This window comes from Oncorhynchus mykiss, chromosome 9 (genome assembly GCF_057628025.1).
Source record: "Oncorhynchus mykiss isolate SJ-2025 chromosome 9, ASM5762802v1, whole genome shotgun sequence".
Classification (NCBI taxonomy): Eukaryota; Metazoa; Chordata; class Actinopteri; order Salmoniformes; family Salmonidae; genus Oncorhynchus; species Oncorhynchus mykiss.
The window spans coordinates 68944340-68963560 of record NC_143030.1 but is presented as its reverse complement, the minus strand read 5'-3'; the positions used below and the strand labels follow the sequence as shown (position 1 = coordinate 68963560).

The 19221-nt window shown below is 41.2% G+C and overlaps 2 protein-coding genes across 4 annotated transcripts in view; both read left to right on the top strand.

Moving 5' to 3' along the window:
* Positions 1-4038, top strand: LOC110532633 (alpha-tocopherol transfer protein-like). 3 transcript variants are annotated; one of them, XM_021616703.3, is made up of 7 exons: positions 7-96; positions 343-437; positions 564-849; positions 1127-1308; positions 1733-1926; positions 2121-2231; positions 2510-4038. In XM_021616703.3, exons 2-7 carry the CDS (start codon positions 416-418, stop codon positions 2792-2794), a joined length of 1080 nt encoding a protein of 359 aa, XP_021472378.1. In that variant the 5' UTR covers positions 7-96; positions 343-415; the 3' UTR covers positions 2795-4038. The 3 variants fall into 3 exon arrangements, with proteins under 3 accessions (XP_021472377.2, XP_021472378.1, XP_021472379.1); XM_021616702.3 differs by lacking the exon at positions 343-437 and having other exon boundaries at positions 1-96; XM_021616704.3 differs by lacking the exon at positions 343-437 and having other exon boundaries at positions 35-92.
* A 2516-nt stretch (positions 4039-6554) lies between these two features.
* LOC110532632 (cAMP-dependent protein kinase inhibitor gamma) overlaps positions 6555-19221 on the top strand; it is a 29407-nt gene continuing 16740 nt past the window's right edge. Inside the window, exon 1 of the mRNA XM_021616700.3 lies at positions 6555-6933. The gene's annotated coding sequence lies outside the window, so the exon portion shown is untranslated. The remainder of the gene's footprint in view (positions 6934-19221) is intronic.

The window sequence follows — 19221 nt, the reverse complement described above, 5'->3', positions numbered from 1 at the left end:
ATAGAAGAAGAAGAAGAGTGACGCAGCTCATCTCACTCTCCAACGAGAAAAGAAATGTCGCACCACCCGGAACTGTCCGCGGATTGCTCCAGGCAGGTTGGTTCTGTTTTGAATTAGCAAGCATTTGTCTTGATAAAACGTTCAGAAAATCGACATGGAATTATGATATATTACAAAAAAAAATCGACCCTGGAAATACTAATTCCATTGGCTGGTATTCTGAAGCCGCAGTGGCGTGCAGCTAGCCTCAGCTTCACGAGTGCAGCGCTGTCAAAATCAGCAATTATGAGAAATGTATAAATGTTTACAAGGCAATGTTTTCAATATATGTATTTTGTTTAGGTCACTGCTGCTGCTGTCTGCTAGACTAGAGAATACAGTCAATTGTGTGGCTACAGTGTATGACTAATTGCTGATGACCTCAGCGATGTCTAGTGGTAATTGTGGTATTTCGCACATCCTTCTACGGTCTTGTGATGCTCTCCAATCCATTTTTTTGTACCACGAATATTTCTGCTGTGTTGTTTAATCCCGACATTTATGTGGTATTCATACAAATTTAGTGGCCAAAATGATGTCTGAAGAAAGTGAGCCCATGAGGCACATTGATCTTGGGTCTCCATCTCTGGAACAACCAGCGGCTGGTCACTGGTTCCCTGGCCCTCCCCCGCCCGTCTACTCCTGCACTCTGACTCCTGAGCTGGTGGCCAAGGCCCGGGAGGAGCTACAGGAGAAGCCAGAGTGGAGGCTGAGAGACGCACAGGCCCTGAGGGACATGGTGCTGAAGGAGCAGCCTAACCTCCGGACCAGGCTGGACGATGCCTTTCTCCTGCGCTTCCTACGGGCCAGGTAAAGCATGATGCACTACAGTAACTAACCATAATGCTATCTGTACAATGATCCAGGAAACTGGCCTTAAGCGTCTCACAGTAGGTCTGATCTAGGATCAGGTCCCCCTGTCCATAAAATAATATTATTATGATTTGAATGGCAAAGCTGATCCTATATCAGCACTTATACTCTAAGGCACTTTATGAATAAGGGCACTGGTGTCATCTTATTGAAGATGTTCTATCTTGAAGCTTACATAATGATGACCTGTCCCGTCTCCTTGTCCATCCAACAGGAAGTTTGACTATGACCGTGCCATGCAGCTGCTCCTCAACTACCACACCAGCCGGCGGGCCTGGCCCGAGGTCTTCCAGGACCTGAAGCCCTCCACGGTCAAACATGTGTTAGACCTGGGCTTCCTGACTGTTCTGCCCCATCCGGACCTTAATGGATGCTACATCCTCTGTCTCAGACCTGGTCAGTGTGTTAGCTCACACTATCTACTGTTCTTTTATGTCCTAGAAGGGTTTTATGTCCTAGAAGCGCTCTAACTCATTTTTTGATCTTTATTTGGAAATACTTTATATGAACACTGTCTTCATAGAAGAATAGAATTATACTTTATATGAACACCCTCTTCATATAATAGAATACTTTATTAATTCATACAAGACGGAAATTGGTTGTCTGCTTTACCCAAACCGGAATTATAAGTGCATTTACTTACTATCCCTTATGACCTATGTATAATGCATGACATAGGTGCTAATAGCTGCCCATAAACCTCTATAATTTTTTACATCTTGAAAACATGTCCGATAATAGCCTTGCTAAAACGGATTCAGATTGTCCTATGCTTGGCCTTTTTCAGAGTTACTAAATATACGTTATTTTACAACAGGAAAATGGAAAGCAAATGACTATCCATTTGAGGACAACATCCGAGCCATTTACCTGACTCTGGAGAAGCTGATTCAGCCAGAGGAGACTCAGGTGAATGGGATCGTCATCTTAGCAGACTACACTGGGGTGGGCTTGTCCCAGGCATCCAATCCGGGCCCGTTCCTGGCCAAGAAGGTTGTCAGCATCCTTCAGGTAAGCCATCAAAGACCTTGTTATTGTTCTGTTATTTAAGTTTTGAGATTGTCACCCATGACAGCAGGATCAAAATACACTGAGGTCTATCTAGAATATGTATCTTATCAAATATGTTTTGTTGAAAACATAACACCCTCGAGATATGGCTTGTGTCTTCTGTCAATAACAGACATTTTAATGTTGGATTTCAGGATAGCTTCCCAATAAGAATCAAGGCTGTTAACATCATAAATGAGCCCCGGATTTTCAAAGGGATCTTTGCAATAATTAAGCCTTTCCTGAAGGAGAAGATGGCAGAGAGGGTGAGTTTCATTTCTTTGTCTTTTACACAATATGGAGTCTTTCTACATATCCTCCTTTTTCTGTACATGGTAACCTGTTAATTTGATCACTGCATTCAGATTACATTTATCTCGTATAACAGTTGTGATATGATTTCAGTGATTTCCAAAGTGTTTTAAAGCCATTATGAATAAACCTAATCAAATGAACATGTGGCAGAAGCCCTCTTGAAGTACTGTAGGATCCTTTGTGATTGTGTGACATCAGCCTAACATAATTCCCTTATTTTTTCATACAGTACGTTCTCCACGGGTCAGACCTGCGCTCTCTGCACCGCAAAATTCCTCAATCCGTCCTGCCAGAGGAGTATGGTGGAGTGGCCAGACACCTTGACATGTCAGCCTGGGCAAAGACATTACTGGACTCTGAGGAGGAGTTTATAGTGGAGTTCTGCCAGCCAGATCCTCTAGAGGGCGTAGTCCTCCCAGACTCCATGCTGTTTGAAGGGGAGCAGCCTGGTGGTGGTGCCAGGGATGACGACACCTTCAGAGGGCTACGCTCTCAGCTCTACTACTGTTACTGATAATGACCACCACCACCTCTCGCTACTATGAGGACACTAGCCTGGTCCCAGATGTGTTTGTGCTGTCTTGCCAACTCCTATGGTCATTGATGTGACATTGACCATAGTTGGTAAAACATAACTAGATCTGGGACCAGACTGAGGACACCACTGTTGATTTTTTTCCACTAATTGTTCTTTTGACCAATCACATCAGATATTTTTTAGATCTGATTGTTTTTCACTAATTGGTCTTTTGACCAATCAGAATAAGGCTGCCTGTATAAATGCAGCAAAAGTGATTTAGTAGAAATCACTACAGGAAGAGCTAAAGAGATGTCTGGGCCCATATTCAAAAAGCGTCTCAAGAGTAGGAGTGCTGATACAGGATCCGTTTTTACCTTTGAGATCAAAATGAATATGGGGCCTACTACACTCCACATTGGCCAAGCATAAGGCAACTTTAGGTTCTGGTAAGGAAGCTTTACAGGAGCTGCTAATGCATGTTTACTTATTTAGTAGTTTGTGCCTCTCAGTTTTAAAATGGCTCTGATTTCCATTGTAAGATTTATTTCCCATAGAGGAAGACGTTCGACTGTGCCCATTTGAAATGCCACTCACTTCCACTTTCTCCTTAATTTCTCAGAATACATGTACTGAGGCTCTTCATCGGCATGGTGATATTCAAACACCATGTAGTTACAGAATACACGTACCGAGGCTCTTCATCGGCATGGTGATATTCAAACACCATGTAGTTGCAGAATACACGTACCGAGGCTCTTCATCTGCAAGGTGATATTCAAACACCATGTAGTTACAGAATACACGTACCGAGGCTCTTCATCGGCAAGGTGATATTCAAACACCATGTAGTTACAGGACACATACTTTGCCTTAATCTATTTTTGATAATGATAGATATGCAAGGGGTTATGAATGGGGTTTAATTTGTATGTAATCATACAAGTATGCCACTTTTATCCAAAGCAACGTACAGTGCAGTGAGTGGATAGCGTACAATTATAGCATGTGTATGTAATTCCAGCAGGAATTGAAACCCATGAACTTGCCTTTGCTGGCGCCATGCTCTTCCTGAACCACTCAAGACCTGTAATGTCTGAGTTACTGAGCGCCAAAGCCTAAAGTGTACCTACATGGCAGTGTACCCATATTACCATTCAAAAGTTTGAGGTCACTTTGAAATGTCTTTGTTTTTGAAAGAAACACTTTTTCCATTAAAATAACATCAAATTGATCAGAAATACAGTGTAGACGTTAATGTTGTAAATTACTATTGTAGCTGGAAACGGTTGATTTAAAAAAAATATTAAAAAAAGGGAATATCTACATAGGTGTACAGAGGCCCATTATCAGCAACCATCACTCCTGTGTTCCAGTGGCATGTTGTGTTAGCTAATCCAAGTTTATCATTTTAAAAGGCTAATTGATCTTTAGAAAACCCTTTTGCAATTATGTTAGCACAGCTGAAATCTGTTCTGATTAAGGAAGCAATAAAACTGGTCTTTAGACTGGTTGAGTATCTGGAGCATCAGCATTTGTGGGTTCAATTACAGGCTCAAAATGGCCAGTAACAAAGAACTTCCTTCTGAAACTCGTCAGTCTATTCTTGTTCTGAGAAATGAAGGCTATTCCATGCAAGAAATTGCCCAGAAACTAAAGATCTCATACAACGCTGTGAACTACTCACAGAACAGCGCAAACTGACTCTAACCAGTATAGAAAGAGGAGTGGGAGGCCCCGGTGCACAACTGAGCAAGAGGACAAGTACATTAGTGTCTAGTTTGAGAAAGTTCATTAAATATTATCCGTAAAACACCAGTCTCAACATCAACAGTGAAGAGGCGACTCTAGGATGCTGGCTTTCAGGGCAGAGTTTCTCTGTCCAGTGTGTGTGTTCTTTTTCCCCATCTTTTCTTTTTATTGGCCAGTCTGATATTTGGCTTTTTCTTTGCAACTCTGCCTAGAAGGCCAGCATCCTTGAGTTGCCTCTTCACTGTTGATGTTGAGACTGGTGTTTTGCGGGTACTATTTAATGAAGCTGCCAGTTGAGGACTCTGTTTCTCAAACTAGACACGATTGTACTTGTCCTCTTGCTCAGTTGTGCACCGGGGCCTCCCACTCCTCTTTCTATTCTGGTTAGTGACAGTTTGCGCTGTTCTGTGAGTAGTACACAGCGTTGTATGAGATCTTTAGGTTCTGGGCAATTTCTTGCATGGAATAGCCTTCATTTCTCAGAACAAGAATAGACTGACGAGTTTCAGAAGAAACTCTGGCCATTTTGAGCCGTTAATTGAACCCATAAATGTGCTGATGCTCCAGACACTCAACTAGTCTAAAGGCAGCCAGTTTTATTGCTTCTTTAATCAGAACAGTTTTCAGCTGTGCTAACATAATTGAAAAATGGTTTTCTAATGATAAATTAGCTTTTAAAAATGATAAACTTGGATTAGCTAACACAACGTGTCATTGAAACACAGGAGTGATGGTTGCTGATAATGGGCCTCTGTACGCCTATGAAGATATTCCATTGAAAGTCAGCCATTTCCAGCTACAATAGTAATGTACAACAATAACAATGTCTACACTGTATTTCTGATCAACTTGATGTTATTTTAATTGACAAAAAAAATTGCTTTTCAAAAACGAGGACATTTCTAAGTGACCCCAAACTTTTGAATGGTAGTGTACCTAAATGACAGTGACACCAAAGCAATATTGATGCACGTTTGTTCAGGACTAGTTAAATTAGTATTAATATGATCAGTTGTCACTCATGCTGATTTGATTTCCACCACTAGCATTGTAAATTGTGGATAGTTGTATGATATAAAAGTACTAACTAGTATTACATTAAAGTTAACATGAACATTTTTGACATTTTAATAGCTAGTATGTAGATGAAATGGCCATGTTTATGCATTGTTCTAGACAAGTTGGAATCCACAGACTATTTTGATATGTAACATTACAGATAGATACAGCTACTTTGTGTTTTCTTTGCATTAACAACACTTAGGGCAGGTTTCCTGGACACAGATTAACCCTAGTCCTAGACTAAAAAGCACGTTCAATGGAAATTCGCCATTGAAATTGCCTATGCTGTGATCTGGAAACTGGTCCATAAGGTTTTGTTTTACCAGTTACAATCTCAACCCAGGGTACAGAAGCCAGCTATGGGGATACCCACCCAGCAACACTGGAGCTATGTCATTGTGCCAAATATTTTATTATTACCATGGACCATTTAGAGGTTAGGTTATATTGTGCAGATGAACTCACTCAATAGACAAAGAGTATACCAAACATTAGGAACACCTTCCTAATATTGAGTTCCTTCTTTAACCTGTCTCCTTCCCTTCATCTACACTGATTGAAGTGGATTTAACAAGTGACATCAATAAGGGATCATAGCTTTCACCTGGTCATTCAATGTCATGGAAACAGGTGTTCATAATGTGTTGTATACTCATGAGTTTATATTTTCTTCATTTTATGAAAGGCCAAATTGTTTAAAAAATATATATTTTGCCATTGAGTTACATTCCACAATGTTATATTGTAATAAGCTAATCAATTTATTTCTCTAAGATGTCTAAGCATGTCTGCAGTCTCTTCATATTTTAGAGTAGGCCTCCATTGATCAATAGATGAATAAACACATTTCAAATTCAGATGTTTGTTTTGCAAAACCCTAGGCCTACATGTCCAGTACAGAGGATGGTTTCATTGGGTAGAATAGAACACAACACTCTATTTTAGTCAATTCCCAGATTGCCCAGTTGGCTGTCGTATAGGCTTTATGCGACTTGAGAATTAGGCCTAGTCGAAAGCTTAATTTTGTCACATTCTATTCGTTTTCATATTTGAAGTTATGAAGAGTTTCAGCGTGAGTGAAATGTGAGCCTGGATCACAAGACGATGTCTGATTGGCTGTGGAATGGCTAACTCCATTTTGGAAACAGCTGTTTGAAGACCTAACCTTCCCTCATTGTTTCGGGAGGTTGCCAGAGAAACATTCCCGCTTTATGAGACGTCATCGCTGTAAGATTTACATTACGTGTTGCAGAAGGGCCCGGAAACTGAATTGGTGTTTGATCCGATTGTATCAAGTGGATAATTAAGGCAACCGAATCAAGGTTAGTCATGTCTTTTTGTTACACTATAACAATGTTTATGTGAAAATGACTGTTGCCGCGCAACCTCGGCGGATGCACATTTGGTTACGAGGAATTTGTTCTGATTTTGATGCAGGTCGTGTGTTCGTCAAACTTGCCAACATTAGGCACTTGAGGGACGTTTTATTTTGTTATTTACTCAGTGGAATGCCTATATATATACTTGAACAATGTAGGTGGTCTCGTCTGGTGGAATATAGGCTACTGCCTATCCTCTATTCTGGGCGATTTGAATGTGAAATTGGGACAAATTGGACTACTCCAATATTTTTAACACCATCTTCCACGTTTTATTCAACCTTTTCAGTTTTGCGTATCAACAGATAGCCCTAGACAAGTTCAGCTAATTATCTCACTTAGCAGAACAAATAAACTGATCTTGTGAAATAACCAAATACTCTAATTTTTTAAAAAAATCACATTTTCTTATGCCTTTTATAATGGTCTTGACAGAGGGATTTCAACAAATACCCGTTAACTTAATTGTTGAAGGTCAGTAAGGATAGCTGTAGTCTGTAGGATAGCTGTAGTCTGTAGGATAGCTGTAGGCTATAGCAGTTGTTCCTCAACTTTTTATAGTCCTGTACCCCCTTCAAACATTCAACCTTCAGCTGCGTACTCTCAAATGTTGTTTATTGCCATTTTAAGCCTGCCACACACACTATACATTTATTAAACATAAGAATGAGTGTGAGTTTGTGTCATAACCCGGCTCATGGGAAGTGACAGAGATCTTAGAGGACCAGGGCACAAATAATAATAAATACATTTTGCTCTTTATTTTACCATCTTACATGTAAAACCTTATTTGTTCATTGAAAATTGTGAATAACTCACCAGAGGTTAATGTGAATGGTGTGCTTGAAAGGATGCACATAACTCAGCAATGTTGGGCTGTATTGGAGAGAGTATTGACATGTTTTTGGGCATATCCACACAGTCTGTGCCTGTATTTAGTTTTCATGCTAGTAAGGGCTGAGAATCCACTCTCACACAGGTACGTGGTTGCAAAGGGCATCAGTGTCTTAACAGTGCAATTTGCCAATGCAGGAGACACTGAGCGCAGGCCAATCCAGAAATCTGGCAGTGGCTTCTGATTAAATACAATTTTCACAGAACCGCTTGTTGCAATTTAGATGAGGCTCTCTTGTTCAGATATCGGTAAGTGGACTGGAGGCAGGGCATGAAAGGGATAACGAATCCAGTTTGTTCCGTCCGTTTCGGGAAAGTACCTGCGAAATTGTGCACCTATCTCACTCCGGTGCTTCGCTCTATCACATTTGACATTTTCCGTAAGTTTGAGATCATTTGCACACAAAAAATCATAGAATGATGGAAAGACCTGTGTGTTGTCCTTGTTAATGCAGACAGAAAAGATCTCCAACTTCTTAATCATAGCCTCAAGTCTGTCCTGCACATTGAATATAGTTGTGGAGAGTCCATGTAATCCTAGATTCAGATCATTAAGGTGAGAAAAAACATAATCCAGATAAGGCCAGTCGTGTGAGAAACTCGTCATCATGCAAGCGGTCAGACAAGTGAAAATGATGGTCAGTAAAGAACTTTAGGCTCGTCTCTCAATTAAAAAAAAGTGTCAATACTTTCCCCCTTGATAACTAGCGTCACAGCGTTACATGGTCGCTGCCCATGTCATTGCATAATGCAGAAGTTACACAAGAGTTCAGGGGCCTTGCTTTAACAAAGTTAACCATTTTCACTGTAGTATCCAAAACAAATTTCAAGCTGTCAGGCATTCGCTTGGCAGCAAGAGCCTCTCAGTAGATGCTGCAGTGTACCCAAATGGCATCAGGAGCAACTGCTTGCAGGCGTATTACCACTCCACTATGTCTCCCTGCCATGGCTTTTGCGCCATCAGTTCAGATACCAACACATCTTAACCACAAGTCCTTTTGACATCACAAAGCTGTCCGTCCAGTACTTTATCCTCTCCTGTTGTCCTAGATTCCAGTGGTTTGCAGAAGAGGATGTCTTCCTTAATTGACCCCCCATAAACGTAACAGACATATACCAGGAGCCTTACCAGGCCGTCTGTTGACTCATCCAGCTGTAATACATAGAATTCACTGGCTTGTATGCAAAGCAGTAATTGTTTCAAAACATCTCCTGCCATGTCACTGATGTGTCGTGGGACAGTGTTGTTTGAGGAAGGCATTGTCTGTATAGTTTTTTTGTCCGTTTCCCCCAGCATGGTCCCAACCATATCTGCGGCAGCAGGAACAATTAAGTCCTCCACAATAGTATGGGGCTTGCCTGTCTAGCCACTAGGTAGCTCACCATATATGACACTTCTAGCCCCTTCTTAATGGTATCTGTTGCTTTTGTCTTACTACTCGAAAGTCGTCTTTATTCTCGTTCAAAAAACTCCCGTGGCTTATCTTTCAAATTGTCGTTTCGTTTCTAAATGTCTGGGCAAGAGTGAAGGTTTCCCATGGAGAGGAATGGCTAATGTGATTGGATGTTACTTATTTGACTAGGCTACCTGTATTTGACGTTATTTCGCTGAACACTAGATGGCTTAATTACATTTTTGCCAGTGAAACGAGGCTACTCAGGGAGGAAAAAAAACAACCAAATGTATAGCCCCATTGGAAAATATATATTTTTAAATATGAATCATTTTTATTTGGCGTACCCCCAATGACATTGTGTTTACCCTACTTGTACCTCAGTTTGGGAATACCTGCTTTAGTGCAAACTAACTTAACAGAAAATTTGAGTTCAGGCAGTCATCGGTTTGGTTTCTAGTGTATACACCCCTCGACATGTTTCTGATGGTCCTGTAGGGATACTATGTGTATTTTCAGGGTTTTGTTCAAGACCGGCAGCACAAACACCTGACAAACAATACCATTAGCTGAATCAGTTGATATGAGCTTGCACATAAGCCTGCACACACCTGTAGGACCAGGGTCGAAAAACACTTAACATTTTTTTATCATACAGATAGTTATTTAAAGGTGCACTATGCAGAAATCGCTCTGCCATTTCCTGGCTGCTAAAATTCTAATAGTGCAGCTAATTTCAGTAGAGAAGTAGAGAATCATTGTACCATCTAAACCGCTGTGAATTGTATTTTCAATAACCAAATGTATTTTCAGCTGTTTGAAGCTGGTGTACAACAAACTAAAAGAGGGGGAAAAAACTACCAAAAAAGTTACATATTGCAGCTTCAAGGCTTCATGGATCAACAATAATGAGGTCATGTACTGTATATCTGCAGTGCAGCAGTGGCACTACCTGCATCACTCTCCTCTTCCTCCAACTTTCCCTTTAGCTAATGGATGTCTGCTGTTGTGTTGATAGTGGCCAATAACATTATTAGCAATGGAAAAATTAAGATTGAATACAATACTCTGGACGAGTGTGAAATGTATGTTTTGTTGGGTTGGGGATAAGGGTCAGTTGTAAGGGTTAGTTGTGTATGGTTGTTTTATCATCTTGTAGTTATTACTTGCTTCCCTCAGGAAGTACATTTTTTTGTGTCTGGTCCCAGATCTGGTTGGGCTATCTTGCCAACTCCTACTGATGTGTTGTGCCACTGACTCTAGAGCTGTCATACTATTAAATTTGTCTTTTAGTAGATGCGCTTATCCAGAGCAACTTACAGGAGCGATTAGGGTTAAGTTCCTTGCTCAAGGGCACATCAACAGATTTCTCACCTACTCGGCATGGGGATTCAAACCAGCAACCATTGGCCAGCTACCTGCCACCAATTAAGAGTGTTCAGTAGGGATGCATGATATATCGGTGAGCATATCAGAATCGGCCAATATTAGCTAAAAATGCCAACATCGGCAACGGCCCGATATCTAGCTTAACGCCGATATGCAAAACCAATGTCAAAGCTGACGTGCATACCTAATATAACGTAGGTAGATGACGTAATGACGCCACGAAAACACCGCTACACAGAACAAAAACAGAAAAATACTAAGCGCACTTCCAACAACTAGTTAAAGTCGAGCAGTCATTTGAAAGTAAGAACATTTCAGCGAGACAATTCAAAGGCAAAACCCGTTAATGCCAAGATAATGGAATTTATTGCCCTTGACAATCAACCGTCCTCTGTTGTGGATGACGTTGGCTTTTGCCGGCTGGTCAAGCCCCAGTACACATTATTTTTCAGATGTTGCCCTACTGGAGTTACAGTATTGTTGAAACGTACATATGAGCGTCACTGCTATTATACTTCACAACTGACATTTGGACCAGTGATGTCAGCCCCATGAGCATGCTGAGTCTGACCGCACAGTGGGTCGATTTTTATTTGATTTAACCTTTATTTAACCAGGTAGGCAATGATTTCATATGGAGGGAAGCTGTATTGCATGCTCAAGAATGTGCTGGTTCTCATACCGCTGCTGACCGTTAACTTGGCAACATGAAAACACTCTTGGCGCCATTCAAAAAACTTGCGAAATAAGCTTATCAACTGCGTCTGCAGCAGGCATGATACCCTCTGTCATGGCATTGAAACGGCTGCTCGAGAAAACTGCCAATGCAGACCGTGGGGTTAAATTTATTTAAGTACTTGAGGCTGTGAACAAGCGATTTGTGGCATTCTCTCTGAGTCTCTTTAGTGTCGCCACCATGCTCGGTGCTAGGTACAAGGACCGCTACTTTTACGCAGACAAGAAACAGGGTTTACATGAAATGTTACATACACAGCTGGACACGGCAGGGTAGCCTAGTGGTTAAAGCGTTGGACTAGTAACTGGAAGGTTGCAAGTTCAAACCCCCGAGCTGACAAGGTACAAATCTGTCGTTCTGCCCCTGAACAGGCAGTTAACCTACTGTTCCTAAGCCGTCATTGAAAATAAGAATTTGTTTTTAACTGACTTGCCTAGTTAAAGGTAAAATAAAAAAAATACACAGCTGGACAAGATGGAAACGGACACAGTGACAGTGCGCACCAAGGAAGAGAGGCCATGGACAGACAGCTGAAACTTCACTGCTTGACATGTATAAGGAAATCCTGGTTGAGAATTAAATGACTGAACAAAGTAACAATGTAACAGCACAGCAATTAAGTGGAAAAGGTTTTTATGATGTTTTACTGGTAATGGGGACATGTAAATGCTATCAACATAATGTGTGTGTGTGTGTGTGTGTGACTTATTTATCTAGGCAAGTAATTTAAGAACAACTTCTTATTTACAATGACTGCCAGATCCGGACGGTGCTGGACCAATTGTGCACTGCCCTATGGGACTCCCAATCACGGCCGGATGTGAGACAGCCTGGATTCAAACCAGGGACTGTAGTGACGCCTCTTGCACTGAGATGCAGTGCCTTAGACCGCTGTGTGTGTTAACTATTTAACTGTACTAGAATGCTTAAAAGGCCTCTAAAATTTTGAATATTGGATATCGGTATCGGCCAAAAATGTCACGTCAGTGCATCCCTAGTATTCAGGACTATCTTTCTTACACAATACAAAATATGTTACTGGACGGAGAGAAGCGATCCAGAACTATAAGCATAGTGCCCACAGACTTCAGTCTAAAATGTGTAAAGCATTTGGTTGCTCTATATCAAATCAAATTTATTTATATAGCCATTCGTACATCAGCTGATATCTCAAAGTGCTGTACAGAAACCCAGCCTAAAACCCCAAACAGCAAGCAATGCAGGTGTAGAAGCACGGTGGCTAGGAAAAACTCCCTAAAAAGGACAAAACCTAGGAAGAAACCTAGAGAGGAACCAGGCTATGTGGGGTGGCCTCTTCTGGCTGTGCTGGGTGGAGATTATAACAGAACATGGCCAAGATGTTAAAATGTTCATAAATGACCAGCATGGTCCAATAATAATAAGGCAGAACAGTTGAAACTGGAGCAGCAGCACGGCCAGGTGGACTGGGGACAGCAAGGAGTCATCATGTCAGGTAGTCCTGAGGCATGGTCCTAGGGCTCAGGTCCTCCGAGAGAGAAAAACAGAATTAGAGAGAGCAAACTTAAAGTCGTACAGGACACCGGATAGGACAGGAGAAGTACTCCAGATATAACAAACTGACCCTAGCCCCCCCGACAAACTACTGCAGCATAAATACTGGAGGCTGGAGGCAATCTCCAATCTATAGAAATATCCAGCATGTGTGTACATTCATAACTATTAATGGGCATTATATTTTAGTCTTCTACTCCCTCTCTAATTATGGGAGATGTGTTTACACATTTGCAGGCTGTGTTTTGTCAGTAGTGACCTACTCAGTACTCCACTGACCTAACCATGTTCCATGCTCTGTAGTTCGACTAGGCTATAGGACATTTGATTTTTAGCTCCATCATTGGCTGGGAAAGAGTTAAGTACCACAACCACCCTTTCTTTCTTGTGACCAAGTGACTGTCAGGAAGAAAAGTAGTACTTATGCACAATTATATTATAGAGACGCAGGCATACACACTCATAGACCATAGATTATTTTATTAGTTTTGATCCGAATTAACTCCTTGTCTTTAATTTGTCGTGCGCCATATGATTTTCATATTACCCTTCACTTTGGCTTTTTAGTAAGTCAAGATGTTTATTGGTTTAGCAAAATAACTGTGTGGGCTTAGTCATTAAGGACATGTAAAAGAATGAGGGATAAGTGGGTATGATTGAGTCCCTCTTAGAATAACGTTAATATCCCAATAACATGTGTGGGTAACCAACTAGCAACGCAGATTTAATTGCTCCATAATTTTAATTTACTACATTCAGGGTTGGGGAGTAACTGTCACGGTCGTTTGTAGAATTAACGGACCAAGGCGCAGCGTACGTTGAGTTCCACACAATTTATTAAAGAAGTGAAACTTTAGCAAAGACAAAACAATAAACCAACAACGAATAAACCGTGACTACAACACTAACTCAAAACATACACTCCCATAACCCACAGATGGAGAAATGCTACTTAAGTATGATCCCCAATTAAAGACAACGATAGCCAGCTGCCTCTAATTGGGAATCATACTGAAACCAACATAGAAAAAACAACCTAGAACCCCACAGAAAATAAAAACTAGACTAACCTCCCCAGTCACGCCCTGACCTATTCCACCATAGAAAATAAAGGCTCTCTATGGTCAGGACGTGACAGTAACAAGTGCATGTAATCAGTTACATAAAATCCGATTACAAAAAACAAACTAATCAGTTACGTTTAGGTTTGGAAATGATCTGTTAAATTTCCGTACATTTTCCATGGGAAGTTAAGATCGGGTATTTTGGGAATATCGCTTAAATTCTTTTAAAAAAGTTAGCTTATAACGGTGAACCTTTGTGGGATACACAAGGCGATTCTAGGTCTGGTGGCATATTTAGGTTAAACTATCCCCAATGGAATTGTAACCCTCTGCATGCATAGTGCATTCTTCCATCACATCTACAGCTGATTCTCAAGATCTTGCACACTAATGAGATGCTGTTGATCCCACACAACTACACTGTCTGAGCCAAGGACTACATGCTTTCTGGTAAGTTTTGATGATAATACTGGGTGGCGTGAATACATTTTATATGGCATACATGCAATTTTATTTTTTTTAACTAGTAGCCTACAGAAAAGTGTGTTTTATGTCTTGATCGAGCTGTGTCTGCAACTGGTTCACCTCTCATGCTCACAGGCAGTGTGTAGTGGAAGACATTTCTAAATGTTCTTCGCCCAGCATACACCCCTCCAACCAGACATGCTTTATCTACTCATTTGCTGGATGCAGAGTTCAACAGAGTTAAAGTGAAGGTCAAGCAAATCATAGAGAAAGCAGACTGTATTGCAATAATCTCTGATGGATGGTTGAATGTTCGTGGGAATGGAATAATTAACTACATCTCCACCCCTCAACCAGTATTCTACAAGAGCACAGACACAAAGGACAACAGACACACTGGTCTCTACATTGCAGATGAGCTGAAGGTGGCCGTTAATGACCTTGGACCACAGAAGGTATTTGCACTGATGACCGACTATGCTGTGAACATGAAGGCTGCTTGGTCTAAAGTGGAGGAGTCCTACCCTCACATCACACCCATAGGCTGTGCTGCTCGTGCATTGAATCTGCTCCTCAAGGACATCATGGCACTGAAAACAATGGATACTCTACAAGAGAGCCAAGGAAATGGTTAGTTATGTTAGGTAAGGGTCATCAAGTTATAGCAGCAATCTACCTCACTGAGCAAAGTGAGAAGAATACGATCACCACATTGAAGCTGCCTAGCAACACCCGTTGGGGTGGTGTTGTCATCATGTTTGACAGTCTCCTGGAAAGGAGTCTCTCCAAGAAATGGCCATATCACAATCTGCTGATATGGACAGCCCCATCAAGAGTATCCTCCTGGGTGATGTATTTTGGGAGAGAGTGGTAAGCAACCTGAAACTCCTGAAAGCTATAGCATTAGCCATTGCACAGATTGAGGGAGACAATGCCATCCAGTCTGATGTTCAGACTCTGCTTGCAGATGAAAGAGAAGAAATCCATACTGCCCTGCCCACTTCACTGTTGCTCCAAGCAGAGGAAACTGCCGTTCTGAAATACATCAAAAAGCGTGAAGATTTCTGCCTGAAGCCCAGACACGCTGCAGCGTACATGTTGGACCCCAAGTATGCTGGTAAGAGCATCCTGTCTGGTGCAGAGATCAACAAGTCCTATGGTGGCATCACTACTGTGTCTCGCCACCTTGGCCTGGATGAGGGCAAGGTTCTTGGCAGTCTGGTGAAGTACACTTCCAAGTAAGGGCTTTGGGATGGAGATGAAATATGTCAGTCATGCCAACATATCTCATCTGCCACCTGGTGGAAGGGACTTTGTGGATCTGAGGCTCTTTCCCTGTTGCCTCCATCATCCTCCAAATCCCACCAACATCAGCCGCCTCGGAACGCAACTGGTCCGGGAACACACACCAAAGCATGCAATAGGCTGACCAATACAAGGGTTGAAAAATTGGTGGCCATCCGGGCAAATTTGAGTATTTTTGAGCCTAACAATGAGCCATCCTCAAGGTTGGAAAGTGACAGTGAAGATGAGGCCTCAAAGTCTGATGTTCAAGAGGTGGACATTGAGAAGGTCCAGGGAGAAGACATGGAAGCCTGAGAGAAAGACAACCAAAGCTTTAGTTTCTAGACTTTAGTTTCTATCATTTTGCAGATGTATGTTGAAAATGTTTTTAGGAGATGCAATGGAAAATTCCCTTTTTGTTGTTCAGTGAAATCATTCCATGTGAAGAGTCGACTCATTTAATTAAGTCTCAGTCTCAGGTCTTTTGCAGACTCTCAGGTCTTTGGCTCCATCCATCTTCCCATCAATTTTAACCATCTTCCCTGTCCCTGCTGAAGAAAAGCAGGCCCAAACCATGATGCTGCCACCACCATGTTTGACAGTGGGGATGGTGTGTTCAGTGTTCAGCTGTGTTGCTTTGACGCCAAACATAACGTTTTGCATTGTTGCCAAAAAGTTCAATTTTGGTTTAATCTGACCAGAGCACCTTCTTCCACATGTTTGGTGTGTCTCCCAGGTGGCTTGTGGCAAACTTTAAACGACACTTTTTATGGATATCTTTAAGAAATGGCTTTCTTCTTGCCACTCTTCCATAAAGGCCAGATTTGTGCAATATACGACTGATTGTTGTCCTATGGACAGAGTCTCCCACCTCAGCTGTAGATCTCTGCAGTCCATCCAGAGTGATCATGGGCCTCTTGGCTGCATCTCTGATCAGTCTTCTCCTTGTATGAGCTGAAAGTTTAGAGGGATGGCCTTGGGAAGGTCTTGGTAGATTTGCAGTGGTCTGATACTCCTTCCATTTCAATATTATCAATAACATCCTTGGGATGTTTAAAGCTTGGGAAATATTTTTGTATCCAAATCCGGCTTTAAACTTCTTCACAACAGTATCTCGGACCTGCCTGGTGTGTTCCTTGTTCTTCATGATGCTCTCTGCGCTTTTAACGGACCTCTGAGACTATCACAGTGCAGGTGCATTTATACGGAGACTTGATTACACACAGGTGGATTGTATTTATCATCATTAGTCATTTAGGTCAACATTGGATCATTCAGAGATCCTCACTGAACTTCTGGAGAGAGTTTGCTGCACTGAAAGTAAAGGGGCTGAATAATTTTGCACGCCCAATTTTTCAGTTTTTGATTTGTTAAAGTTTGAAATATCCAATAAATGTCGTTCCACTTCATGATTGTGTCCCACTTGTTGTTGATTCTTCACAAAAAAATACAGTTTTATATCTTTATGTTTGAAGCCTGAAATGTGGCAAAAGGTCGCAAAGTTCAAGGGGGCCGAATACTTTCGCAAGGCACTGTATTCTCCTCGAATCATCGTGTCCTACACTGCTTTCATCACCACTCTGGGATCATCGACATGGCTGATTAGCTGTCCTCTGGAGACCCCTCTTCCAGAACGAGTGCAAGTACACAGACAACTAAGGACATTGTGACCTCTTGTGGACAATCAGAGACTTACACCTGAGAATGAAAGACAAGGCCATCAAAGGGCCCAACAGAGATACACCAGGAAGACCTTCAGTGTGTAAATACATCATTACATTACTTCTTACCTAAAGGAACGGCAGTTCGGGGCAAGGTATTAGTGCTAAACTAAGCGTAGTTTACAAATATATCAAAGTTTTGCTTGTCTTTCTCTCTTGCTCTCTTTAAATCTCCATCTTGTGTAACAAGTGTCATTGTGTTTGTCCGCTAGGGATTTATTGTTGTTTTAAGTTAATTCTGAAGACGGTAACTCGTTAAATAAACTTTTCCCGTGGTGCCCTAAATTCCTAATAAGTTAACTGTTACATGACTAATTTAATAGCGTAATAATTAAACATAGTAGGTAATTATTCAATGAATAACAGTCATCACAATGATAGTCACGTCACGACTCTGATTGTTTTCAATTAAAATGGTCAAAAATAAACAGCTTCTTAGCAAAGCACAATTTCTCAAACAAGAATTTTGCTAGGGCTGTCTGGGATTGGTTTGAGTAAAACAATATAAAAAAAGTAGCTGTTATTGGCAGAGGTTTGGAAATTCTTATTGGTCTAGTAACCTCTAGCGTCGAGCAATCCCGTATCCGGGAGCGTAATCATAGCCTCAAGCTCATTACCATAATGCAATATTAACTATTCATGAAAATCGCAAATGAAAGGAATATATTCACTCACAAGCTTAGCCTTTTGTTAACAACACTGTCATCTCAGATTTTCAAAATATGCTTTTCAACCACAGCTACACAAGCATTTGTGTAAGAGTATTGATAGCCTAGCATAGCATTAAGCCTAGCCTTCAGCAGGCAACATATTCACAAAAACAAGAAAAGCATTCAAATAAAATAATTTACCTTTGAAGAACTTCGGATGTTTTCAATGAGGAGACTCTCAGTTAGATAGCAAATGTTCATTTTTTCCAAAAAGATTATTTGTGTAGGAGAAATCGCTCCGTTTTGTTCATCACGTTTGGCTAAGAAAAAACCCCGAAAATTCAGTCACAACAACGCCAAACTTTTTCCCAAATTAAAATCAAAATCAAATAAAATCAAATGTTATTTGTCACATACACATGGTTAGCAGATGTTAATGCGAGTGTAGCGAAATGCTTGTTCTTCGAGTTCCGACAATGCAGTAATAACCAACAAGTAATCTAGCTAACAATTCCAAAACTACTACCTTGTAGACACAAGTGTAAGGGGATAAAGAATATGTACATAAAGATATATGAATGAGTGATGGTACAGAGCGGCATAGGCAAGATACAGTAGATGGTATTGAGTGCAGTATATACATATGAGATGAGTATGTAAACAAAGTGGCATAGTTAAAGTGGCTAGAGATACATGTATTACATAAAGATGCAGTAGATGATATAGAGTACAGTATATACATATACATATGAGATGAATAATGTAGGGTATGTAAACATATTAGGTAGCATTGTTTTAAAGTGGCTAGTGATATATTTTACATCATTTCCCATCAATTCCCATTATTAAAGTGGCTGGAGTTGAGTCAGTGTGTTGGCAGCAGCCACTCAATGTTAGTGGTGGCTGTTTAACAGTCTGATGGCCTTGAGATAGAAGCTGTTTTTCAGTCTCTCGGTCCCAGCTTTGATGCACCTGTACTGACCTCGCCTTCTGGATGATAGCGGGGTGAACAGGCAGTGGCTCGGGTGGTTGTTGTCCTTGATGATCTTTATGGCCTTCCTGTGACATCGGGTGGTGTAGGTGTCCTGGAGGGCAGGTAGT